General features: G+C 39.5%; 1 protein-coding gene across 1 annotated transcript in view; it reads left to right on the top strand.

The window, feature by feature from the left end:
• The first annotated feature begins 683 nt into the window (after nt 1-683).
• Nucleotides 684-25,519, top strand: part of LOC125765417 (relaxin receptor 2-like) — a 30,029-nt gene continuing 5,193 nt past the window's right edge. The window contains exons 1-18 of the mRNA XM_049430546.1: nt 684-2,581; nt 6,147-6,681; nt 16,412-16,663; nt 16,774-16,860; nt 16,937-17,048; nt 17,316-17,387; nt 18,074-18,139; nt 19,968-20,039; nt 20,118-20,189; nt 20,273-20,344; nt 20,448-20,588; nt 20,673-20,744; nt 20,822-20,893; nt 21,002-21,073; nt 21,193-21,309; nt 21,735-21,920; nt 21,979-22,452; nt 22,629-22,702. Of these exons, the coding sequence (XP_049286503.1) occupies nt 6,618-6,681; nt 16,412-16,663; nt 16,774-16,860; nt 16,937-17,048; nt 17,316-17,387; nt 18,074-18,139; nt 19,968-20,039; nt 20,118-20,189; nt 20,273-20,344; nt 20,448-20,588; nt 20,673-20,744; nt 20,822-20,893; nt 21,002-21,073; nt 21,193-21,309; nt 21,735-21,920; nt 21,979-22,452; nt 22,629-22,702 (2,077 nt within the window). The 5' untranslated portion in view covers nt 684-2,581; nt 6,147-6,617. The remainder of the gene's footprint in view (nt 2,582-6,146; nt 6,682-16,411; nt 16,664-16,773; nt 16,861-16,936; nt 17,049-17,315; nt 17,388-18,073; nt 18,140-19,967; nt 20,040-20,117; nt 20,190-20,272; nt 20,345-20,447; nt 20,589-20,672; nt 20,745-20,821; nt 20,894-21,001; nt 21,074-21,192; nt 21,310-21,734; nt 21,921-21,978; nt 22,453-22,628; nt 22,703-25,519) is intronic.

The following is a 25,519-nucleotide window of genomic DNA, read 5'->3' as shown; positions in this document are numbered from 1 at the left end:
ACTTCCTTATGTGGAATTATCAAATTCTTTAATTATTTCGACAACTAACTCATTAATTTTTTTCTTATTGTTTACAGCAACATATTGAAAGATAAGCGATTTTCAAGTTTATAAAAATTGTTTTTAACAATTGTTAACAATTCACAAATTCCAGCCAGTGATAAAAGTTTATAATATTCAGCACTTTACGTTTTACATCAGTTTTCGCCTTTAATGCGTTTAGCGCCGTACAGCGAATTTGATGCGACGAATATAGCAGCTGATGATTCCTCTTTTTGATCAATCAATTCTATCACTTTCTTAGCACTAGATAGTTGAAACATGCAGTGCAGATGCTAGCGACGACTTTTTCGCAAATATGTTACATTGTTATATGTTACATACTCTTTTAATTGTTTTGTTCCAGTCGTCATATTATATTACGTGGGTTTTAACGCATCCAATACGTTTCATAGTCCAGTTCTATCTAATTTACTACACTTCTAACATTTGATCGAAAAAGATCCTTTTGCTGTAAGATCATAATTGATTAAACATAACTGTGATGGAAGATTTTTCACAAAATCAATCAACATCACAAAAAATGTCTCTGATCTGTACATTGTCTGCTGTTGGACAAAATGAAGCATTTTTTTTAAATTTACAATTAATTTCGTTTACAGAAAAATGTCTATATTGATCACTCTCTTTTAACACAATTAATAACTATTAATTTACCATTTGCATTTGACTGAAATCTGTTTCAAAAACACGGCAACAGCACGCGTCAGAAAAATAACCTTCCCGGTCACTCGCCGATACACGTGTGGAACTCACGGTTAAAGCAGCGAATGAGTGTCGCTATTCGTACAAACGCTCCACCATCGAACGGACGTAGCACGAGCACCAAACACAACAGTCTGGCACGTCGTCTGCAAACGCAACGTGAAACGTTTCAGTGCTTCCGTGACCGTGGTAAAGAATTGACCGTTTTATCCGATACCTCCCGAACCGAGTTGCCCGTACGGCCTGTACAAAACCCATCAAAGTGTCGGCGTTTCCGATGGATACGATCGGGTGTGATTCGCAAGGATCCAACAGTCAAACAGTGAAACATCATCGCACGCGGTGGCAGTGTAAAAAGTGCATTCGGTGTGTTTGTTCCTGTTGCTCCTATTGTTCGCTAGTGTTGTAATAAAAATATGCCTTCCGTTTGCTCACTACAGCAGCACGTTTCCGGTAGTGTTTAGTGTGTGTAGCGGGTTTTCCTCCCTAGTGCAATCGCGTGTAAATGTTTGCCACCGTTTTCTCCCGTGTTTCTAGCTGTAAAGTTTTCTGCAAATAGTATCGTTGTTGAATATAAATATGAATGCTGTTTTATCGGCCTTACTAATATTGTAACTATTCACAAACACCTGTGTAGTCTCGGGAGGATCCTTAGATTTCTCCTTTTGTCTCCCATTCTTCAACTTCTGTCCACTCTTACCCCGGGGGGTGGTGTGAAAAGTGTAAGCCGCATATCTTAATGTCGAGTTCGTTCCACCTACCGTAAAACTTTCACTGTCTATTGAGAGTTTTTCGGACCATTTCGGAGTGTGTGAAACACGTTCAACCATTTCCTCTTGTATCATCACCGCCATCTGTATCGATATGGTCGTATCATTACGATGGTTCTTCATCCTACAATCAAGTGTGTAAGTGCGACTGTGAACCGTGTAAAGCTTTTTACTGCGAATCAGTGTCAAAGTGTACGCGTGTGTGTCTGGTGTGAATTTATGGCAACGAGCACAAGAAGCATAGCTGTAATTCGTAAGCATAATTTAATGGTGCGCATCATGTTGCGCTCGTAATAGTAAAAAAAAAACGCTTGTCGAATTGTGTTCCCCACTTCATGTTGTTGGTGGTCGTGTTGTGTGCAACTGTTGAATGAATGGTTTAAAGTGATCGTTAACCTGTCGCCGGTGGTTACATTCTGCATATGCTATATAATGTGATAAGAAGCCATTTTGGTAAAGTGCGTATGTGAGTGCTTTTTTTTAATGTTCATAACAGAAATTGTGAATTGTTTGTAATAAAACCCACACAAAAAAACGCAATAAAAGTCATTTTACTACGATCGATAGATAAAGGAAGCATAAAACGCAGCAGCAGAAATTTTGGGCTGTATTTCACAAGGAATTGAAAACTCCATTTCATTCAGTGGCTGGTGTTTATGGTGGTGGATGAAGTATCTGTTTAGATTTATAACCATAACCATACTGCGCTAGGGTATGAAATAAACATTCTCTATCGGAGCAGTACAGAAAAGTTTAGTCCATCTACTTTGGTGGACATAAAGTAAACTATTTATAACAAAAGAAAATCAAAAGATCAAATCTCCGTGCAGCTAAAACTAGTTCCAAGCTGCATCCCAACAGTTGGAAAAAGGTTAAGCCACTTCCGTTGCCAACAAAGTAAAAGACTATAAATTAATTACTCAGCGCGTGTAACTAATCCGATTGTTTGCAAATTTATGAGCTAATGGGTGGTTTGGTCGGCATGATGCAGATCGGATGATAGTTGCCGGCTAAGCGTAAATATAGACTAAGCCACATAAAAATCGGTGAGTAAAGCTGTGTCTGGTAGTGTGGAACTTTTGGGTTGTCTGCTCTTTAGTTAGCTTTTTATCATCATTTTAAATGTTTCGGAGACTCGATCGGAGAGAAAGAATGCGACCGACCAACTTCAGCAAGATAAGGGTTCGAACATGTTCGACCTTGAAGTGAAGAGTCCGTTGGTGGGGTAGAAGAAATACAAAACACAGTGTCGGTGTCGGTTATCAGCAAACACCTGTTAGTGGTTCTTTCGGTCATTGTATCTTCGCCGCTACGGGACTGGTCAAATAGGCAATGAATTTTGTTTGGAGCTTCAATTAAACAACAACACAACCGTTCCAACCGTTCAATAAAGGGAAGAAGTATTTTGATACAAAGTTAGGGCCACCGAATATAAATGTTTGCGGTTACGTAAAGCTTCTCCATCGGTTTTCATCACCACCAGCAAGCATGATCGCGGTATCATTTTAGCCTTCAATAATAAATGTTGCTTGGTGGTCGACTGGTTCAACTTTCGCTTGCTTTTAAAGCTGACACAATTGGAAAACTTATTTGCAAGCAATTGTGAAACATTCAACGCAATGGGAAAATTAATGGAAATTGATCCCAGAATCATTGTAAATTTCTTTACCCTCATTTGTGGTGGTGTTAAAAGTGTCTGAAATCGTATTTTTGTCATCTTTGTTGTGATGCTATTTCAGAAGACTGCTTATGAAGGTTGTTAAAGATTATGATGGAATTAATTTCACAAACTATTTTTTTCTGTATTGCAGTTTGGTTTTATTTGCTTATTTTTGTTTCTGATCTGTTTCCTGTTTGACTGAGTGCGTTATATATTGAATAGAACTTTTGGAATTAACTTGCCAATGAATAGCGATTCGAAATGCAAAAGTATCTAACACAGTTCAATAACATTTTGAGCCTTTTTATATATGATTATGTTAACAATGAAATCGCCCTCTCGAAGGCTATTCTAATGAATATAAAATAAAAAAATAAGCATAATTCCTCAACAATCGTGTGAAGCATCATTGAAAGGATAGCTAAGGAATGTTTTACTTCATCTTATGGATCGGTTTGATAAATATAATTGTCAGCATTAGTGTGTGATATTTATGTAACATTAGTGTTTTCTTGTTTTGTTTAATTTTTTATAGTTTTCCTTAGACAACATTGGTAAATTTTTGATTATTGCTTTCTATGACGCTGATTTTTTTAAGTTTTTCTTGCAAAATTGAAGATTCTTATCATGGGAAATATGATTTTAACCTACAGAAGTATTTTCGAACAAATTTATAACATTATTGTTATAATATTGTTTATCGATAGAATTGTCATGGTTTGAATTTAACATTAAAAAGAGATTTTTGTAGTAGATCTTCTCAGTCTTATAGAGGTCTTATAAGCTCTTTTACACCATTCCAGAAATACAATTCTTCACATCACAGTTTTTTTTTTTAAATTAGATTAGATTAGATTAGAGACCTCAAGAACAACGATCTGAATGGGATTTTATGCAGCTCCAGACGTGTGAAGATCAGCTTCATAACAATTTTTTAAGAATAATATAAATTGATAATATATTTATCAGCCAAGATGAGTTTTATTGGAGAGAAATAGTCAATCCATTAGGGTATTAAGATTTTACGAAAGACATCGTAGTTAGGTCTAGGTTAGGTTAGGCCGTACTGATGTGTCCTGATTTTTTTACATTTTATTTGAAACAGTTTTATGAGCGTATTCTTGTGTGCTAGAATAATTTCGTCTCTTACTTAACATATTCAAATCTGAACAAGCAATGAGCCAACTTTGGACTGCAATTTCGGATTTCATTTCTATAATATAATCAGAAAGATTTGTTCTCGTCTAAATGGTCCTTAATGGGCGATTCCTGTCGATACAGCTGCCGCATCGTTAAGCAGCAGCAGCAGCAACAACGATCTACAGCAGTATCATTTCATCGCATCGCTAATGCTGGACAGCCCAAGCGCCAATACACATCCAATAAACAACCGATTACGATTATTCGTTTTCTCGAAAATTGAATGCCTGCCAACAGTGAAACCGAAACGCGCCAGCCCTTCCATAAACCCTTCTTCGATTTTGTGCTTCGAACGGCTTTGTGAATAATGTTACATTTTACAGTCGCGCAATTTGTGATCGTACATTTTCATAAAGCGACAAAACATAAATGTTGCTGTGATAATAAGGGTCCGTTGCGTAGACACTGTCGTTTCATCGAGCGTATTAAACAACGTGGAGAAACATTATTAATTTAATCGTGCCGATCCTCGTTGGCCTAGCGATTTGTTTTTGTCGGTGAAAACTAATTGATTGAAAAATGAGTTGTAGAAGCGTTTGAAAAATGTTTTTTTTTATTCGAAAGGAACCAATTGGCATGGTACAGGGTGCGATGTGCGTTTTGCGATCCCACGCGCCCTCTCGCACACTGCCTTAGCTAGTTGCGCTTCGTCTAGACAAGCATGATAAATATTTATACCATCGTAACGAAACCACTACGCATCGCTTCGTCAGCGTCATCGGACGCAGTGAAAGCAATGTGTGTTTAGATAAGAAGTTCGAATCGTTGTTGAGTGAACAAGTTGCGTTTTGCCGCTGCGATCGCTACGATAGAGGAGGGGAAAGGTGGATTGTACTGCTGCAGGTTGTTGCGAACAAAGTAAACACGCTGGAAAGCATAAGTTCGCTGTGAGCAAACAAAAAAGAAATGAAATCATTGTGCTTCTTGTGGATTGTGGTTTTGTGGGATCGGATGGAAGAAAGCTAAACTGCAATCATAATCATAAAAAAAGCCAATTTTACTTGTAGAGTTTTCGCGCGTAAGCGCACAAACAATAAGCAGGCGATGTGGGGCAGGAAGTTTTGGCTGACGAAATTTGAAGAGTTAAGAGTACACATCATGATTTAATGGGTTGCGATAAAATAGTGCTGTTTTGTGTTGTCGTTTCTTTATGCTGAGGAAGAACATTGGGATCCGGGAAAAATATCTTACATCTTAATGTTTTTGGAACAGTGGAAATATGGAAAAATTTCCCCCCGTGGAAAAGTGTATTTTGCTGGATGCAAAAATCGATTTTTTGGATACAATTTTTTGTTGTTGCTGCTGCTGAAAGGATAAAAATGGTTTAACCACCGATAACGAAATTGCGATAAGACTCAATCACCCAAAAATTGTACCAACTTTGTACCCCACTTCCCGATTCTCCCCTTGTTTGTGTTTTTTTTTGGTACCCAATATTCTTCGTGGTCTGGAAAAGCAATCAAAGTAAACGAAATGCACCATGTTTTTGGCAGTGAAGTCAACGCCAAGAAACCATTTTCAATTCGCTGCGTTATCCAGTTAAGGCATTTTTCCTCTGTTGTTGCTTCATTCATTAGTGTTTATGCTGAAGTTAGTACCTCATGGTAGTAGGAAAAAACGGGATATTATTCCGTTTCCAACCCATTGCCGTGCAGTCATCAAATCCGATTCAAAAGCTCCTAAGCTCTAATGGTTCAAAACTCATCTCCAGTTTTATGTGTTTCTCTCTCTCTCTCTCTTTCGATTCGCAGTCGATTCGATCCGACCTAGTCCAACTTCGAAGGCCAAACCCGGATCCGCATCGTTGTCATCTTGGCCGGAAGCGGATTACCGTACCCCCGTGGAAAGGAGTTTAAGTAGAAGAACAAGAAAAAACAAGAAAAAAAGCTTTACCGTATGCGTATAGATTCGGTTTTACGGATTGCGTGCGAGTGATTAGTGTGCGGGAAAGAAAAGCGGCAAGTGAAAATCCCGATGACGCCGGAGTTCGCGACTGATCGGAAATATAAAGAAAATTAATCCTTTCACGCCCTCCGGTCCGGGTGTAGCAAACGTAATTAAGTGCTTAACGTGTTTGTGTGTGTACTTCGGGTTGTTTGTCTCGCTGTAGTTGCGTTTTTGTGTATGTGTGGATGTGAGTTTCATTCTCGAAGCCTGGAAAAGGAAAATCTTTCAACCCTAGGAAAAATCGTCTACCATCAGTTGTTACCGTTTTCGATCCGATGAAGTACACAATGAAGCTGCTGGTAGGATTTTTGTTCATCTTCGCAGTCAATTTCCCCTTCAGTAAGTAGTATTTTGCTGGAAAGTACAATGTATGCTAAATATTGATCACTTTTTTTCTCGTTTAGACCTTATTTAGGCTTATAGTATGTTTTGTGTTTGTGTTTTACTCTTTTCATTGGTATTCACCACCACCAGAATAGTTGTAGCAACAAAGTACATTATCCACACAGCGCTTAACGTTAAGTCGCTGTAAGTGAAGGCAGTCATACAGTTCGGAAAGAAAATCCTTTCCTTTTTTCTTCCTGGTGCATTATCGTACTATTGAATTTAGCCGACAAACAGCTCTGAAGGAAGTGAGTTTCCTTTGACTCTCATTTCCGGCAAACCGTACAGGGTGGCATAGTTTGTCGTATCCAAGCGTCTGGTCGTTGCTGTTCCATTCCAAGCCACTTTCATAAACAAATGCAATTTTATAAGCGTGGAAAATGGGAAATCGTTCATACCGATGAAGATTGTTCGCTTTTTCTTGGGAGTGTTAAAACTATACCAAAAGCATCAGCCTGGATGAGAAGCGATGGTGGGGAAATTGAATTATTTTATTTAAACTGTAAAAGCACACTACGAGAGAAAGGTAATAAATCCACAAAACAATGGATTCGTCGAAAACAGGGACATTGGATTGGTCTTTATGAAATGATTCTAATGCTAAATTATGACTTATGGAAATACATTGTTTCGCAATATCTATTTTTGAATAACAATTAAATTGTTGTATTAAATATTAAATAAATAATTTTAAGTTATTCAATTCGTCCGTCGTCCACCTCAGACACATTTCATAAACGGAACTTTCAACATTATAGTTTTGTTTTGTTTTTGGAATTGATATTACATGACATAATGCTCTTATCACCAGGGCAGGCCCGGTATGTCATAAACGGCGTATGTCATAAACGGCGTCGGTTCCACAGGACAGCGCCGGGTTTCAAATCCCATCCGGGCCGTTCCCCCGTAGCAAGGACTGACTATCCGGCTAAGGGATAAAAAATAAGTCTAGTAAGCCAGAAACGGCTGGCGTGACCTTAGACGTCGTTAAAGCCAACAAGAGAGAGACATAATGATATTCTTCGTCATGATGCTAGCAGCTAGACATCCAAATGACGTCATTACACTTAGTATTAAACAAATTTTACATGGTTGATAGCCTCCGACCCCTCTCGACCTATGCAGGGCTATGACCAGGACCATCATCACCATTAAAGAAAAAAATAACCTCAATGTTTAATATCAGATGACGATATCTTTCAGGTTAATGAATGAATTCAAGTCAAATTTTGGTTGTTTGTTAAATGGCCTTGTAATGTATGCAATATTTCTACATGTTTTCTTCAAACAGCCAAACAGACGCGAATTGTACAAACAACTCCCTGTTGATTTTATCAAAACAATAGCTACATAGACCATAGGTACAAGTAGATACCATGCCCTTCAGCTTATCAGACAAACTACGCACGACCAATAATCGCGTTTACAAAACGCATCGATACTATTATTGGGCAGCCTGGCCCTGAACTCGTGAGACGAATTGTCAACACACCACAATGAGGCCGCGATGATGAGGTCATTCTGCTATGCAATTTATTCCCGAACATGAACTCCATTCGCTTTAAAACAGAAAACGGTACATCAAAAATGAAAAGAAAACGCAAAAACCAAACAGTTGGCGAACGTCAGACATCATCGCATCATATTCCATTAAAATGACGAACGATACCTTTGTTTGACATACAATCATGGTGCGCCGCTCTCGCGTTTGGAAGAAGGATGGATGGCAGTGTGGTGTGAAAAAAGAAGAAGTTGGATAGGCCTTGAATTTCATGTTCCATGCACTCGCCATCGTTGGTGTGAAGATCGATTTATGTCTTTACGCTTCGGTGAGTTGCTTCTGGTTCCGTTGTCGCTTCCATAGCCATGTTTGCAGAAGGCAAACATAATTTACGTTCCTTCACTTTTGCGGGATAGAAAACGAGTTGAGTCAAGTTTTTTTGACTTGTGGTTGCGCCACACTACAATAGTTTTAGCATGTGAAGCATCCATTCCGAAGGAATCTGTTTTTTATTCTAATTAAAGCAGTAATTATTTAACAGCACGATATATGCATACAACGTGGAGAGGGAATCAACAAATATGACCTTTCTGCAAACTCTTTCCCAATGGTGAAGTTGCTTTGTCACTTCCATTAAATCGTCTGCCAGGCCACGTGACAAGGGTCGATGTACATTATGCTGTTGTTGACGTACATATTTTAAGCAATCATACCTGGATTGCATGATCATTGAATAGATGGCAGTTAGATATTGGTGAAAGGTATACGGATCAGCAGGACAACATGATGGACAGCGGAACAATGAAGAAGGTTTCGAAACAAAACGTGCAAACAATTGTTCGATTTTTTACTTCGGAAAATAATTAATCAAATGTTAGAGCACGAAAAAAGACTGGCATTATACATGACCCTATTACGAGCAAATGCCAGAAAAAAGGAACGAGAAGCTTTAAATATTTCAAAAATGTTAAATCTGGGTTTTTTTCTCTTCCAAAATGAGCGTATACTCTAGAAAAACAGGTATTTACTTATGATACTATTTACTGATCAAACAGATCATCTATGTTTGTTGAATAATGGCAGTGTATGCATTCCACCCAATGTCCATTTTGCATTGGAAAAGGAAAACCCGACGTAAACGAGCACAAACACTGATCGGTTGCAAAGAAAATATGTATTAAAAATCAAAGCAAACACACAAACCCTTCGGAAATATACATAAAATACATCCGATTTTCCGTATGTGTTGCTCAGTTACACAAGGAAGCAAAGCGTGGCCTGCTGGAAAGGAAAATTTATGGTTTGAGTATTTGTTCACAGTCGATAGTATATACTGGAGATGGGTGAGCGAAAGGAACGAAATATCGCATCGAAATAATAAACAATTCGTTTTCCCGATGGCTTTCTGATGCTTTGCTTAGGATTTCGCAACCAACGCTCTGGCCGGCTAATCATATGACCTTGCATTCCTGCTGGCAGAAAAAAGAAACATTTGTTCGATCGGATCTTCTGTTCTTTCGGTTTCGGTTTTTCCAGCGATGTCTGCCATACACCTGGTTTGAGTTTTTCCTTTTTTCACTAACATTTTTGGCCTAATTTTTGTTTTTTGCTGCTTCGTCATTTGCATAGCAATTCATCATTCGCAACGTTTGATGGCTAAGGCCGCAAGCATTTGGCAGTGCGTGTCAGGAGAAAACTCGAATTTACCCTTGGCTGCTTGGTTTTTCGGGGCCATCGACCATCGGGCTAATGGATGTAAATATTTATACACGTAATCGACAACTGAAGGATTATCATTTATTGGCTTATTGCGGGGATTCACCGGATGGTGATGATAGTGCCTTAATGAAAAACGACTCACTTTCCTGCCCCATTCTGTCTATCGGGACACGGTCGAATAATGGGTGGCGGAGAGAACGGTCTATGAGTTTGGGAGGCGGTGAAAGGAAAACCGTTGAATTATCGTTCTTCGGAAGTGCGAGTTAACGAGCCACTGCTTCACGCTTTACCCAAGCCGGTGGATAAAAACCGAATCGTTTTTGATCTTATCGGTAAAATGGCGGTTTTATCCTATGGCGGAAAACCATACCAACAGGTTGCCAACAGGTTGCACTAATGGATGGATACATGTCATCGTTACTATTTAAGGGGGTTTGTTTTGCGAGTGAGTAATGCGTCTTTGGCAGCATATTTTGATAAGCCCAAATTATAATTCCTTGGGCATAAACAGGAAAACGCGTGTATGATCGTGTGCTATCCTTTTCTCCGAAATTCCAATTATCTTTATTGCCAAGGTTATAACAGTTCGGTGGATGTTTGTTGCTCGGTGCGATAATGTAAACGCGAATCCTATGACGAAGATAAAGAAATTGGGTGTTGGATAATGATTCCAAATAATGTTGGAAATTACTGATAAGTGTGTTGCATGTTAGATCTACAACGCAATAAGGTAACTGAATACATACACTTAGTTTAAATGATGTACAATATTATTTTAATTATGTAATAAATGTAATACTGTAATATGTAATAAATGTAGATTAATATTTTGCTTTAAATTAATTTAAAACTGTAGTGAAAATTTACTCTCGTGTCATGCGCCTTACGTTATGCAAAATGTATTGCAATTGCTGAATTGTACTCTTCTGAAAGCTTAAAACACTTCTTACAATATTAATTGCATACTTTTGGGCGCTTTCACTCATCAAAATGACATTTAAGCTGGATATTTTTCAGAAAAACAAGAGATCCTTCTGCGTATTGTGTTATCAAACTACACCTTTTAGTTTACAAATTATATCCTCTAATGACATTAGAAATTATTTAACTGAATATATTTCATCCCGCTTTAAGTTGTCCTGCCTCATAATATTACATTAAAAATTTATGCTCAAACACAGCGCAGCACAGCCATCTTGACAACCACAACAAACAATCAGCCAAGAATGAAGGATGGCAGCTCATTTTTCCACTCCTTTAGGGCCTGTAAGTTTCTACTTCACAGCATCTTGTCGCGAAGATAGTTGACGCAAGCATGAGCTGACCTAATCCGATCAGCAAATTGTAAACTACCATCAAGTGCGGCACTGAGCGGACATGCTTTTTTGCCTGCTACAACCGCTACAGGGATCGTTTTGTGCATAACCAAAACAAAGGGAGGTTGGGAAAATAATCTCTTTGTTCACGCTCGTTTCCCCGCCTTATCGCGCAAAACCACAGTGGAAAAAATAAGAGACAAGCTTTCGCGTGGACTTTGCTGGCGTATGCGTAATCTGAAACACCGCCGAGCTGAGAATAGCTTCAACGGTGGATCCATTTGAAACTTGTTGAATAAAAATACAACCTTCCCCCCGTTCGGTGGTCGGTTCATCTTTCGGAGCGGTGACTGACGTCAGGCGCGGGATCTGTTCACCAGTTTTTGAAGTGTTTTGGTCGCCACGTGGATGGCGAACGACTGCAGAGTTTCAATAGCTGATGACCATGACCATGGTCACTGTAACGGCCGTTGGGTTAGAATCGGTTCAGTTCGTTTTGTCCGGCACTGCAATAATTTCCAGCGCTTGACGTAAAAGACACCCGTGTAATGGTTGCATTATTAAGCATTACATTTCCTGCGCGTTCCTTGTCGATGGCTGAGCAAGGGTTTGTAATGTGAAGCCTTCGGTACGCACGCACGCGATGCAAACCGGCCATAGATCGTTGCCTTTATATTTCAATTATCTTGTGCCGTAGTTGTTGTTTCTTGCTAGGCACATTGGAAAAGGGCGCAGGGCTTTTATGTTTGCATATTTATGATTTTTAATATTGCTACCTTGTGGTATACGGGAAAAGGGAAGCAAATGAACTGGTTCAAGGTTGCCCTTTACTGCGAGGATTGTTATTCTTAAGCTTAAAGTTCTTGCTGATGATATATTATGATTTTCTGTCCATTAGCTGGAGAATGTCACCAGTAAAGAACATCATAGTCGGAAGAATAATTAGACGAATATTTTATTGTTTTAAATTTTAAGTTAAAAGCAAGTATTTTTTTAACTTTTATTGATTTTTGTTCCATTGACTATGCAAAATGTTTTTGTTTTAATTTTAATTTTTTTTATTTGTTTTTTCAGTCCCGCTTTTTCTTAATTTTTTTCCAATAAAACCTAATATACTGTGCAAATAACTTTTTCAAGCATGTATCTGCATATTTAATGTGCAACCTAAACATTTAACATAGAAGTATGAAACGGTGAAATAAATTAGCAATTACGTGACGTATTACGAACTGAATGTTATGAGGAATTGTTAAAAAAAAAACATTTTTTTTCAAGAGTAATAAATACTAAAAAACCCAAATTTACCTGGAACTGAAATTCAAAACAAAAAACCTTACACAAATAAAACTATATTAATAAATTTCCGCATTATCTTCCACAACCATACATCACTTAGAGAGATGGTTTTGGTTCCGTGTTTTGCGATACAAGAGCCAAACAAACACGAAAGCATAAACCCCGCCCCCGGAAAATGTACATGTTTGTCATACTTTTACGCAACGAAGAAACCAAAGTCGAAAATTGGTCCCGAGTTGAGTTTTTACGAGCATAATTACGGTGACCGGTGGATCCACATACACACCGACTACCGCCTTCATCGTTTATCGGCACCGGAATGACTTCTTCTGCCGCAGGGGAATGACCAGTTGAAGCAATTAAAGCACTTCCCTCCCTAAAATTGAGCGCCTCCTGTACAGGGAGGAGTGCGTTATGTCGTAAATTTCTACGATAGTGCGACTTTGGCCGTTAATTGTTGTTTTCCCGAATGTCCCACTAAACGGATAGTGGAAGAAAAGCCCCGAGATCGAAATCGTTCCACTTGTGCGGAGGTCAATTTTGTCTTTCCCGGTCAGTGTGTGGAGTGTTAAAAATGAAAATCTGTACACGAAAGCAACTTGGCGAGGGCAAAAGAATTGCGCCCAGACAAATGGGTGGCAATGTATAGGAATGGCATTATTTAACACCGAGATTCGTACTGCTTCTTCACACATCCACAAAAAAGCGGAAACAGCGAAAGCGAGTTGAAATGCTCATGCATAAAATGGATATTCTGATTTATCACTCACATTAGACGGAACTTCCGTCCCGAGAATGTGAGAATGTTGGCCGGGACCCGTTCAGACTCAGCAATTTTCCACTCTCGTAAAGGATATGAACCATAGGTTCGAGGTAGGCGACCGTTTGGCAGAAACTGATTGTGGTTGTCATTGGCCGGAAATAGTCGTGCTTAACTTTTTCGAGCTCGGTGCAATATACAGTCTACAGGGCGCATGCATCACAAACACTTCCGGGAGTTACAGCGCAACCGAGGCTGAAATGTGACCGCAAATGGATGACCTACAGATAAGATGCTGGCAATTGCCTAATAAGCACAGTGGCGTGTGGTTCCTTCTTCTGCTCATTTCCTGCTGAACGTGCGGTTTCATGATCTCACCGTTGAACTGTCTTTCATTAGGATGGCAACAGGGTCGTCCTGTCGGGTGCAAAGTTTTACTCTATTAAAGCTACTGCACCCTGGCCCGTACTGTTGCTGTTCGGGATGGGATGCCGTTTCTTCTTGGGTGGCTTCCTGTGTTTGGGGATTGTTGTACCACCGGTCAAAGGATAGTTCGCATGGGAATGATTAACAGCACACCTACTGTTACGATCGAAAGTCAAACGGTAGGTCTGATGTTGCTTTTCATTTTCTCCAGAGAAACCAACCAACAACCGGCTTGGTGTGGAGACATATTTTGGAGCTAAAACTAATGTAGTACGTGTAAATAAATTGCATTTTAAATGGTGGAGTTCGTTGGCAATTGTGTGTAAAATAAAAGCTAAAAAGCACGTCGTTCGTTTCAGGTGATCTGGGACAACGTGTGCGTGCCGTCAGAGTCTCGGAAGTCATTAAGTGTCATTTGCCGCTCTGTTCTTTACGAGATGCATAGCGTATTGTGGGTCAAATGGATAGGGAAGAAATATTGTGTTGCGTTGGGCAACGTTCTTCGGTGGTAGGGAAATGTAGCGATTCATTCGTTACACGCGAAAGGATATTTAGAAAGATTGACTTCACGGACCGTTTGGTACGCTGATTAGTATAAGTGGGTGAATTAGAGGCGCATCAACTGATTAAAGGAAATGAAAGAGAAAGTTGAAGTAAGTAATTAACTTTTGCCAAGTTTTTATTAAGCGAATCAGCTCAGGAAAAACAGTGATTTTCTAAATCAAATTAACTGAGTTAATTAATTTTGAAAATTGTTATATTTTTCAGAAAAATAGCTACATACCTGTTAAATTACTTTAACAATTTCCTAGAAAGGAAAGATCAATTTTACTCATAGAAATCGATTCCTTTCCATTGCTTAAAAAAACCCAAAAAAATATATGTTTCATTGCGCTCTGTTGCCACGCTGTTACCATCCTGTTAGGCAGCGAAAAAAAAAGTTCGGATATTCGATTTTCCACATCGTGACCATAAAGTTCGCTGATGAATCGCACTACGCACACGAACAAAGGCGTCGCCTGCAGTTCAATATCTTTCGCAGACTGGTGAGCGCTTTTGAACCACGATGTAGGCCCTAGCATATTTCACATGCAGCTGTTCCTTCATCCGTCCACCAGCTACTGTTGACCTAAATCGGTGAGGGAAACGTTAAACAACGCACAGCGCAAAGGATCATATTTTGATAACATTGTAGGGTTGGTACGATGTGTGAATCGTAAAAATATGCTCCCTGTCACCGAGCAATTGTGTTCGATTGTGGACATATGACAAATTCGCATTGAAACATTATTTTATGGGGACTAAAAACGTAAATCGAAATGGTTATTACTATTGTTATTTTAATAAAATTTGATGCGTGTTCAAAAACTGTATGTTCAGTGTCCAATAATCAACGATATTAAATAGTTAATATCTATAATCTAAAAATTCCTTTTTTTTAAGTGTCTTTATATTCCTTAGTTGTTCTAAATGGTTTAAGCAAGATGTACATTTTGAATATATACGATTAGAAAAGTACTAACGGTGCATTTATCGACCTTATTTTGGAAATAAATGTTAGTAACAATACAACCGATACAGTTTGAATAATTAATAAGTTAAGTTACCTGAGATTTTATAAATTCATTATATTTTGTATAAAAAATGCTTTAAATGCGTATCTGGCTCGCAATTTAAGGACTTTTTGTTCTATCTAATCCTTTGAGAGAAAAGTGTGCCAACTAGCGATGAAACTGAATGACAATGGATGAGTTAATTATCTCTTTCTTATGAGTGAGTTAATTCGATTCTCTACAAAGAGTTTTTATTTGTAATGCACCTCATTAAAAGAGATTTAAATAAGGGATAAGTTCAAAAACTCATTAAAGAGTCGTTTTAGTCATGTAAGATTCGTTTCACTCTTGAAAGAGTCATTTCACTTTCGAAAGCGTCATAGCTCTTTGCGGCCACCTTTAAATGACTCATTTCTCTCGTGAGCCACAACACTTTGCGACGATCTTTATATTTATTAATAATTAATATTCAAATCTTTCGTTTCTTTCAGTTGACGTGCAATGAAATTATTATTATTTTCGCTTACGTTTATCCCCTTCCTATATACTTATCCTTTTCATTTTCTTTAAAATTGTTACTGATAAGAGAGAGAGAGAGAGAGAGAGAGAGAGAGAGAGAGAGAGAGTGCGAGATGATGTTACCATCAACAATTTTATAATTAACAATAACTCTTTAAAGAGCCAATCTCATCTTTAGTACATACATTTCGTATGCGTTAATGTTGACTTCCTGTGTCGATGAGAAAAATTCATTTGTCCGAATAATGTCTGTCAATAATTATGTTAAAAACTAAGATTTAAGTATAGTCCATTGTAATATTTCAAATAATTTCAAATTCTGTAGCAATTCTAAAGCATGAATAGTAGGTCTTTTGATTTAAATACAACAATTTAAATACAACATTTTAAAGAGCAGAAAAACCGTTCTTTGGTCGAAAACAAAATGCAATTTAGCTTTCGTGCATTGAAACAATCATAATGAGCTTACACAAAGCTCCAAATAGAAGCTGAAGTTTAGCTGTGATACTACCGAAATCGTATAAATAAACATCCATCTATCCGTTGACGGCGACGCGGTTGTACTGATTCAATTTATTCCTTGCTTCCGTTCCAGCATCGAGCACGTTGCGCCGTGCATTGGTTCTGCCCGAGACGGACTACGAAAGAATTCTGGAACAGTCTGGACCGACGAACCGGAATGCCGTCAGCGTAGACGGTGCCGGGTCGTATCCACCGCACGGTACAGTGCCATTTCGCTGTGAGGATGGATTCTTCCGGTGCAACAACACGCTTCAGTGCATCGAACAGAGCAAAAACTGCAACGGATTCCCGGACTGTGACGATGGTTCGGATGAACTTGAGTGTGGTAAGGAGTCATGGAATTTCAAACATCCAAAAATCCCCTTTGTACAATCAACCGAATTTTTTACTTTATGTGATTGTTTGTTTTTTTTTTGTGCATTACTATCATTACAGATGATGATGTTGGAAGGAATTATTATGATCATTACTTCCGCAAGCGACCGGCTGCCATCAACGATCAGCTACCGTATACAACCTGCAGTAAGTTGAAGGGTGTCGGGAAAGAAGGTGAAAGAAAACTAACTAGAATATTGCAATCTTTTTGCCTCATCCACAGGCTGGAACGATGCCAACAACACCTGCAAATGCCGCGGCACGGATGTGTTGTGCGAGTACAAGGGTCTCACATCGTTACCGGCGGTACTCACCTCGGAAAATGTCACACTACTGTAAGTGTAAATGGAAAATCATATTCCAGCCTCGCCTCGGTAGATTTCATTCCACGCAAATGTGAAAGCTTCATTTCACACGGTGGCTGATGGCGTAGTGACATCTCGCGGGTGTGATCAGCTTAGGGAATGCTGTGCGAATCCCTAAATCATGCTCCAAACAGATTTGTTAGCACGTGCACGGATTGTTTGATATAACAAAGTGGGCGGGAAAAACACAAAAGCAAAAAAAACCATCTTCATTTCGTGCTTTGTTTGTCGTTTCAGCGATCTTACAGGGAATGTGTTTATCGAGCTGAATATGAATGCGTTCCAGCGGTTTCCGAAGCTCAGCACATTGTAAGTACACCATCGATCACATTGTGGATTCCATTTTGTACATCCCTTTTCAGCCCCACTACCAATGTGCTTCAGTAGTTCTTATCGTAACTGCCATGTGTCATCGTGTCAACATATCCTGTTTGTGCTTGTTTGGATTTTTCTTCGTATTGGAAATTGAAACTGACCAAACGGTGGAACAATCGTTGGTGTTCAAAAAACGAGTCTCTTCCACTGTATTTCCGTCAATCCAAAATCAATTTCACCCATTCGCTGGAATTATCAACGCCTCGATAGCTAAACCGGGAGCTGCAACATCGGAAAAGACACCATGGCTGGTGCACACTGGTGCATCGGGTCCTCGGAAGAAATAGTTTAGCTCAACCCCGGATGGTGACAATTACGTTAAAAATTACATCACGTACAATTATTGTCCTATTGCCGGACGGTTGCCTTGGGACACTAAAATAGATTCTCCCGTTGCGTTTTGGTTCGCTCACGCTCGTTATCAAGCTTGACAGCACGAGAAAGAGCTTAATTAAATCCGCACCAAACCAAAGAACTACGCGTCCGCGTTCCGTTTGGCAAACTGGTTTATTCCAACAAATTACTTTTCCTTCTCGGTAGTAAGTTTACCGCTCGGACTATTTCCTTTGTTTAATTTAAGTTTTCTTTCTTGCTTTATTTCTCGCACTCATTTGTGGCAGAGTTCTGAGACACTGTTCGATCGAGCGTATCGAACCGGTCAAGCTGGCCAACAGTATCGACGCACTGTAAGTATTGGCTCCAGTCAAAACGCACATAGATTTAATATATTTTACTCACTTCGAGCACACAGCATGTCGTCAAGTGGTGAAGGTTATGTCTTTTTTTCGGCCGGAGGTTAATTGATAGATTTTTCCTGGCAAATAGAACACACTCCATTGTGTGTTCGTTGGGCTGGAAGGAGATTCCATTAGCGGCAGCCAGAAATATAACGCATGAGGAAGAATATTTCTGCTGAAGAGTTGCTTGCATTCAATGCGGCATGAGAGACATAGATAATACATACGGCCATTTCTTGAGTGTGTCCATCAAAAGCAGAATTAGTGTTTTTTTCCCTACGACGAAAAGCTGCAGGGGAAAAATGATCTGCAATGCGCATGATAACGATAATCGTTTGTTAAAAATGGTTTTGCATTCTTTCGTAACGAAATGAACTCATATTTGTTTTATGGATGTCTATAAAATTGAGTTTGCAGCTGTTTGTTGGAAAGTTAAATAAATGCTTGCCCCATCCCTATGTGGTTAGTTACACTCATTACAATACCATCGTACTTTCTTCGACCCTATCTCACCGCAAACATTTCGTTCGCTAGTGTACTGCACCGCCTCAAACACTATTCGCATTAGCTTCCGTGTCTTATTGAACAATACGATAAAAAGCCATTGCGCACAGGCAAGTGTCTAATAAATTGTGCTACTTTATTGTCCACAAAACTACCCTCTACGCTAGACGCTCAGGAATGTAGGATAGGCGCACAGGATACATATTTCTTCACTGAAGCCACTTGCTTACTGCAAATAGCGCAGATCGTTACTACCAGATGATTCGATTGCAGTGCGAAACATCCGGTGCGTTTATTTGTTTCTCGATGAGAAATTTAGACCCACCTCCAGTAGTCTGCGGAAAACACGAAAGACAATGAGAGACCGTTTTTTGTGCCGTGTAATGCACTTACTACATACCACATGAAAGTTTTTTTTGGGTAATGGTTTAGAGGTATATTTATTTAACCACTGAAAAATGGCAATTTGTGGTCACATTGTGGAAAATGACCTGCAATGAGGAAGACTGTGGTAGATACATTGCAGTTCAACAGTTGGTTTTAATGACGCTTCCAATAAAGAACTGTACCTTATAGGTGTAGCGCTTCTCACGACACTAATTCGTTAGTTTGTGTTTACCGCCTGGCAGTATGCAATCACTATTACGTCGGACGCTTTTTAACGGGTTAAGGAAGGATTTGAAGCGATTAAGATGTGATTTAGCTTGAATTAGTGGTTACGTCATCTAGAGCCCAAAAAAGGGATGACAAGACAAAGTGAATTATTTGGCAGAATACATATTTATCAGAAACAAAAATTTAGTTAAATCACAAGTACAATTTAACTCGCGCGATTTTTTTGAATAAAATATCTTGAGGTGTATTTTTTTTATTTATGTTTACTTTTCGGACAGATTTGTGTTAAAGAATAAACACACGTATAAATGTTGCGCCTAATGATTCTTATGTAAAGAGTCATTCCTATGAATTTTCAGTAAAGAGTCATTCAAATCTCGAATCGACTGTCAAATCTTTGAAGACTTATCTAATCTTTGAGGATTCATGAATCTCAGAATACAGATTCAGAGTCATTCATTCAGATCAACAAATCATAAAAATACATGAATCTGAATCAGATTCTCCAAACACCAGCACGAAAACGACTCAAGTTGTGTAGCTTGTTACATAAAATAATATATTTTAAATCTTTTGATCTCTAGTTTTTTTTTTAAATCAAACCATACCATATTGTCAAATCTAGTTATTTTCGTTTAAAAATGTTCGCTTGCTTTAGCCACCTGGACCAGAACGGGTTGACGATGCTGCCGGATAACTTTTTCCCACTCGGTACGGTGTTAAGAATACTGTAAGTATTGTTCAATATGTTCTAACATACCAATCATCGCTGCGTATCACTAATGTTCAATGTATGTCGTCCCCAAAGTGTTCTGAGCGGCAACAGAATTAATCGGCTCGGTAGGAAAAACTTTGTCAATTTGGAGTTTCTGGAGGAGCTGTAAGTAAAGCATGATGGATGACGGAGGTTTCGTGCCGATCTTAATCCGTCACAATTGATTTATTTCTCTCCCCGTTTTGTAGTGACTTAAAAGACAACCAAATCGATTCACTCACCGAGGACGTGCTGGCACCGCTGACAAATCTTCGTATACTGTATGTAATCCTTTTCCCTTTACATCTCAATCATTGTTAGCATGGTTTAATCGAAGGGAGGGAGATTTTAAGTTACAACATCACCGTGTTTGTGTCATTGCAGGTATCTAAATAATAACAGACTACGGAAGCTGGTCCCGGGGATGATACCGCAGCTGGTAACACTGCAAACGCTGTCACTGGCGAAGAACCAAATCGAAACGATAGAAGTTTGTGCCCTGGATCTTCCATCGCTGGAACATCTGTTAGTATATGCGTCTTTCCCGAAACGATACGAGAAGTTTTTCAACTAATGTACGTGTGCGTGTGGTTTTGCCGATTGTTTCAGCTATTTGTCGGAGAATTTACTCACCGTGATCCGTAACGACACGTTCGGCAACCTAACGAATTTAGTAGGATTGTACGTAAACCACTGTTGCCCAAATTGCACCTCATTGTCTCACCCTGATTAATGCCATTTTCGTGTTCTATGGACAGATTTTTAAATAGCAACAAATTAACCCATTTCGAGCTGGATGCGTTCAGCGGCATTGCCAAGCTGGCAACACTGTAAGTATGGATAGATAGGACAGAGGGGCAATAGTAATCATGTACCGCGTACTATCATTATCCTTTCTCTACTATCATTACGCTTCCGTGTGCTGCCGGGTTACGTAGAAACCTGCAAGGAAACAAATTTGATCGAATCGATCGGCGCGTGCTGGATAACCTCACCAACCTGCACCACATGTACGTATCGTCGGATGGAGTTTGTTCGTAGCAAACAATGTGTGTGTTTGTGTGTGGGGTTGTGTGTAGGGTGGAAGGGTGTTCCCCAAAATGCTCATCATTCATTTACCGTTTGGCAGACACTTCACCGAGTTCCATCACTGCAAGGCCGCCCTGCACGTGCGTGTCTGCGAGCCGAAAGGCGACGGTATCAGCAGCAACCGCCATCTGCTCGATAATCCCGTGCTGCGAGCAAGGTATGCATGGATGGAATGGTGGAATTTTTGGGGAGGTAAAACATTCAAGCACCAAGTTTCGGTTCATTTGGCAAAACATATCGCAATGCGTTTCGAATTCGGTGTTTACTTGCCAAAAACGATATGCTTGAGCTATCGCTTAGCAGCGCATCTTATTTGAGAATCATTCACACGTGTTATTACCAAATGTAGATCGGAGGGTGGGGACAGGACAAAAAGAAATCACCTCATAAAGTCATTGGGTGGAGTTGTTTAATTAAAATTTTAATTATCTTCTCACGCCGAAGAAGCGACACATCGCATTTTCGTGCAAGACACGTACCTGGCCATGTGTTTGAACGCTGGATGGCTTTCTTAATGAGATATTAATTTCATTCTTTCCACCATTTTTCGATTGCATCCGATTGTGTGGTGCATCACGCCAGTGTGTGGGTAATGGCGGCTGTAGGTATTGTCGGGAATTTGCTCGTCCTGTTCGGTCGCTATATGGTAGGATCGCGCAGTAGTCAAGCGCACGCGGAACATTCGCTCTACTTGCGCCATCTAGCGGCAAGTGATCTATTGATGGGGGTGTATCTTGGCATTATAGCAACGGCGGACATTATCTTCAGGTAGGTGTGAATGTCGAATATTCCAACCCTTCTTAACGGTGTATTTCCCCCTTTGCAGAGGTGAATATCTTACGCACGACGAAGAATGGCGCATGAGTTCGATCTGTGCGTTTAGTGGCTTTCTGAGTACACTTAGCTGCCAATCGTCCACGCTGCTGCTGACACTCGTCACCTGGGACCGGCTAGTGTCCGTAACGCGCCCACTTTACCAACGTTCGTCCAGCAAAACGCGCGTCATCTTGCGGCTAGCGCTACTGTGGGGTATTGCAACGGCAGCTGCGGTAGCACCACTGTCCGCGATGGAGTACTTCGGACCACACTTCTACGGTAGCAACGGTGTGTGCCTGTCCGTTCACATCCACGACCCGTACGCGATGGGTTGGGAGTATTCGGCCGGGCTGTTCATACTGGTGAATACGGTTTCGTTGCTTTTTATCGGCATCTCGTACCTGCGGATGCTGCAAGCGATTCGTGTATCACGCAACGAAACCCGCAACACACTGAACTGCCGGGAAACGGTGGTCGCCCGAAGGTAAGGTCACAGCACTTGGCTTCAATCAAAACAGGGCAGGGGAAAAGTTGACCAGCGTTTGGGATAATCATAATGGGATGCTCACCGGCAAAACAGTGCCCTTCCGAGAATTACCATCGTCATGCATAATTCCACCAGTTAATACCGCTGGCCGTGCCGGGTTTTTCTTACCACAGGTTTGCCATCATCGTTGCAACAGATTGTGTCTGCTGGATGCCGGTGATTGTAGTGAAATTAGTTGCACTGGCAGGTAAGTGACATACAATGGGCTCATACACGAACAAGGATGCGGTCGTGAGGGAGAGCGAGAGAGAGAGAGAGAGAGAGAGAGAGAGAGAGAGAGAGAGAGAGAGAGAGAGGTACGAGTGTAAATTTTATTTGTTGCTTTCTTGGGAAAAGATGGAGTGTGTATGAAAACATTGCTGGCTTATGATACCCTTCATATGTTGAACATACAACAAGGAAGCAGTTTTACTGACTGTAGGGACTATGTTCATAACTAATTTGCATTATGCACAAAATGTAAGAGCTATCAGTTCCTCTTTTGCAAATTTCATAAGCTTATTTAAATTTCATAGCACAATTAAAAGTGCTGGACATTGATGTGGCCTTAATTATTTTCAATTTGTGTAGAAAGTGAGTTAGGGCAATTTGACAACAAATATTTAAAAACCCCAAAAATACGTTTTTTTCTTTAAAAACAATATTATTTGTGCCATTTTTTCTTGATAAACAAAGCGAAAGAGAATTTCGATTGAATGTGTGATGGAGACGCCTGGTCATTTGTGAAAGTGATGGAGACGCCTGGTCATTTGTTACAAGTAGACGTTAGTCACGTGTTTCTGGTGAAGTTGGCGATTGTAAAAAACCCAAGTAACATAAAAAGAAAATACATAATTAAATTCTTATTTTGTGACTTTTCAGTGTCATAAGGTTTTTGAACTTCCTTTGCTAGCTTTCCTTGATTTTAATTATCTATAACAAGGTTCCTGCTTACGGGGATTCGGTCCGGATTTGGATTTCCTACGAGATTCGGTCGAAAAAGACTGGCCTCGCTATCACGCAAACCGCATCAAAACAGTATTCAATTCAAATTATTTCAAATTAAAAATGAATATTTTCAAATTATTAGTAGAAGTACAAATACAAAATAGTAAAAGAACAAAACTTTAAACTAGGTCAAACAATTACCGTACCTATAATTTAATTTTCAACATTCATCAATGAGAATTTTTTTCAGCATATTCTACGCTCCACTTTATGCTTCGGTTTTACTTCACGCCCGGAAAACCAATTAACCAGCGAATAAGTCTGACCATCGGATAAGCCGATGGAAAAATCGTGTCACAAGTCGGTTAAAAGAATTAGGGGCGTCTGAAGGCTGTCTCCAAAGCGTCCAACCTAATTTTAGTCATGGAAATCCCATTTCCATCCCATCCCAAGTTGAAGAAACCAAAAGTGCCGGAATAAGAATTTCTGTTCCATTGCCACGTTGGATAAAGTACCAGCCGCAAAATAAATGATACAAAAACCAATGGAAACCACACGAGAAAGTTGATATTTTCTTTGAAGTTTTATTTTCCTTCAGCAGTGGAAACACATTCAGTGGTCTGCTACCAGGACGTTGTCACTGAGATGTAAAATAAAGTAAATTTGGTCTCTTTTTCTGTTTTTGTGCCAAATTTTACATCTAGCGTAAAACAATTTAATCTTCATCAGGAAACGGAACGGACAATGTTAAGGCTGTACTGTGGTTTAGCAGTGGATCTTTCTAATTGAGGTGCTGGTTTTGTTCAACTGTGGGCTGTGACTGTTTTTCAATTTATTTGCTACAACAGTACAGGTTCGTTGTTGCATGATTGACGAACAAAAAATACATTTCCTGTTTTGTGTTTCAATTTTTTTTTTTTCGAAGGCAAAGCGTTTTCCATTTTTTTCGTTCCCCAACAAAGTCACATTATCTGGTGCATGTGCTAGACGTGGATACAGCTTTAGCAATCCAACCGAGGCCATGTTTTTGTTCCAAAAAACAAGCGGAAAAATAGTTGCTTCTGTCATTTGCGATTCAGCCTATGATTTGTTACGTGGAACAGTGGACGGTGAAGCCTGACTCCCAACACAACAGTTACGTATGCAAACAGACAGGAGTGAAAAGTGTTCCACAACTCGCAGACGCTTGTTTGTGTTTAGAGCGAACGATATTGAGTTGATTTATTGGGTCGATCGGTTTAGAGTTCACTTTTCGATCCGTTGCATCGAAATAATTAAAGCCCTCTTCACATTGCTTCTGCTTGCCAGATGTCGCCTTGCGAAGCGTTTCGCTCCGGGATGATGATGATGAGGTTACAATTAATTGAATTTCGCTGCACTATTGCAGTGTAGATGAGCAAAAGCGATGGGAAAAACCACTGTCATCCACACACATACATACAGCTGAAGCTGCGGACACTTTCACAATACGGCTGTCGGTTGAGCTTGAAAGGGGAAAATAACAATTCAATTCCTTGTAGCGACGTTTCGATTCCGACAGTTGGTCATGCACGGTTTGGTTTCACGGTTGTGAGTTGGTTCTGGTTTTTGGAACCACACTACATACATCCACCAACACAGACAAAGGGATGGATGTGCTTAGATTGTGCATTCTAAATTGCTCCCAAACGTTACCAACCGATCGTGGTTTGTTTACGGTTCAGTAGAGCTAAAATCTGAAACAAAGCTTGCTAGTGTGATGGTTTAGAAAAACGAGTGGGAAAACAAATATAAATAATCATTATTAGAAAAAATTTGTTTCATTATCCATGCTATTATCGTGAATTATTTAATTTGAAAGCCAATTATAACCTCATTTTGTTTCCATTCGACATGTTTTATATCATTATTGGATATGTAGTATCATTATTTTCGGAAAATTTAAGAACTAATGATTTTTTTTAAATTCTTTTTATAGATGTTTTGGGCCTATTGGCTGGCAATCTCTGTTTAAGAGACTAATGAATTATGTATTTAATTTATTTAATTAATTTTTTTAACTAAATAACGAGGCGAGTTAACTCCAAGTAAATGATTC

Source organism: Anopheles funestus, chromosome 2RL, assembly GCF_943734845.2.
Source record: "Anopheles funestus chromosome 2RL, idAnoFuneDA-416_04, whole genome shotgun sequence".
NCBI classification, from domain to species: Eukaryota; Metazoa; Arthropoda; class Insecta; order Diptera; family Culicidae; genus Anopheles; species Anopheles funestus.
Note: the sequence above shows the minus strand (reverse complement) of the source record. Positions and strands in the feature narration are given on the sequence as shown.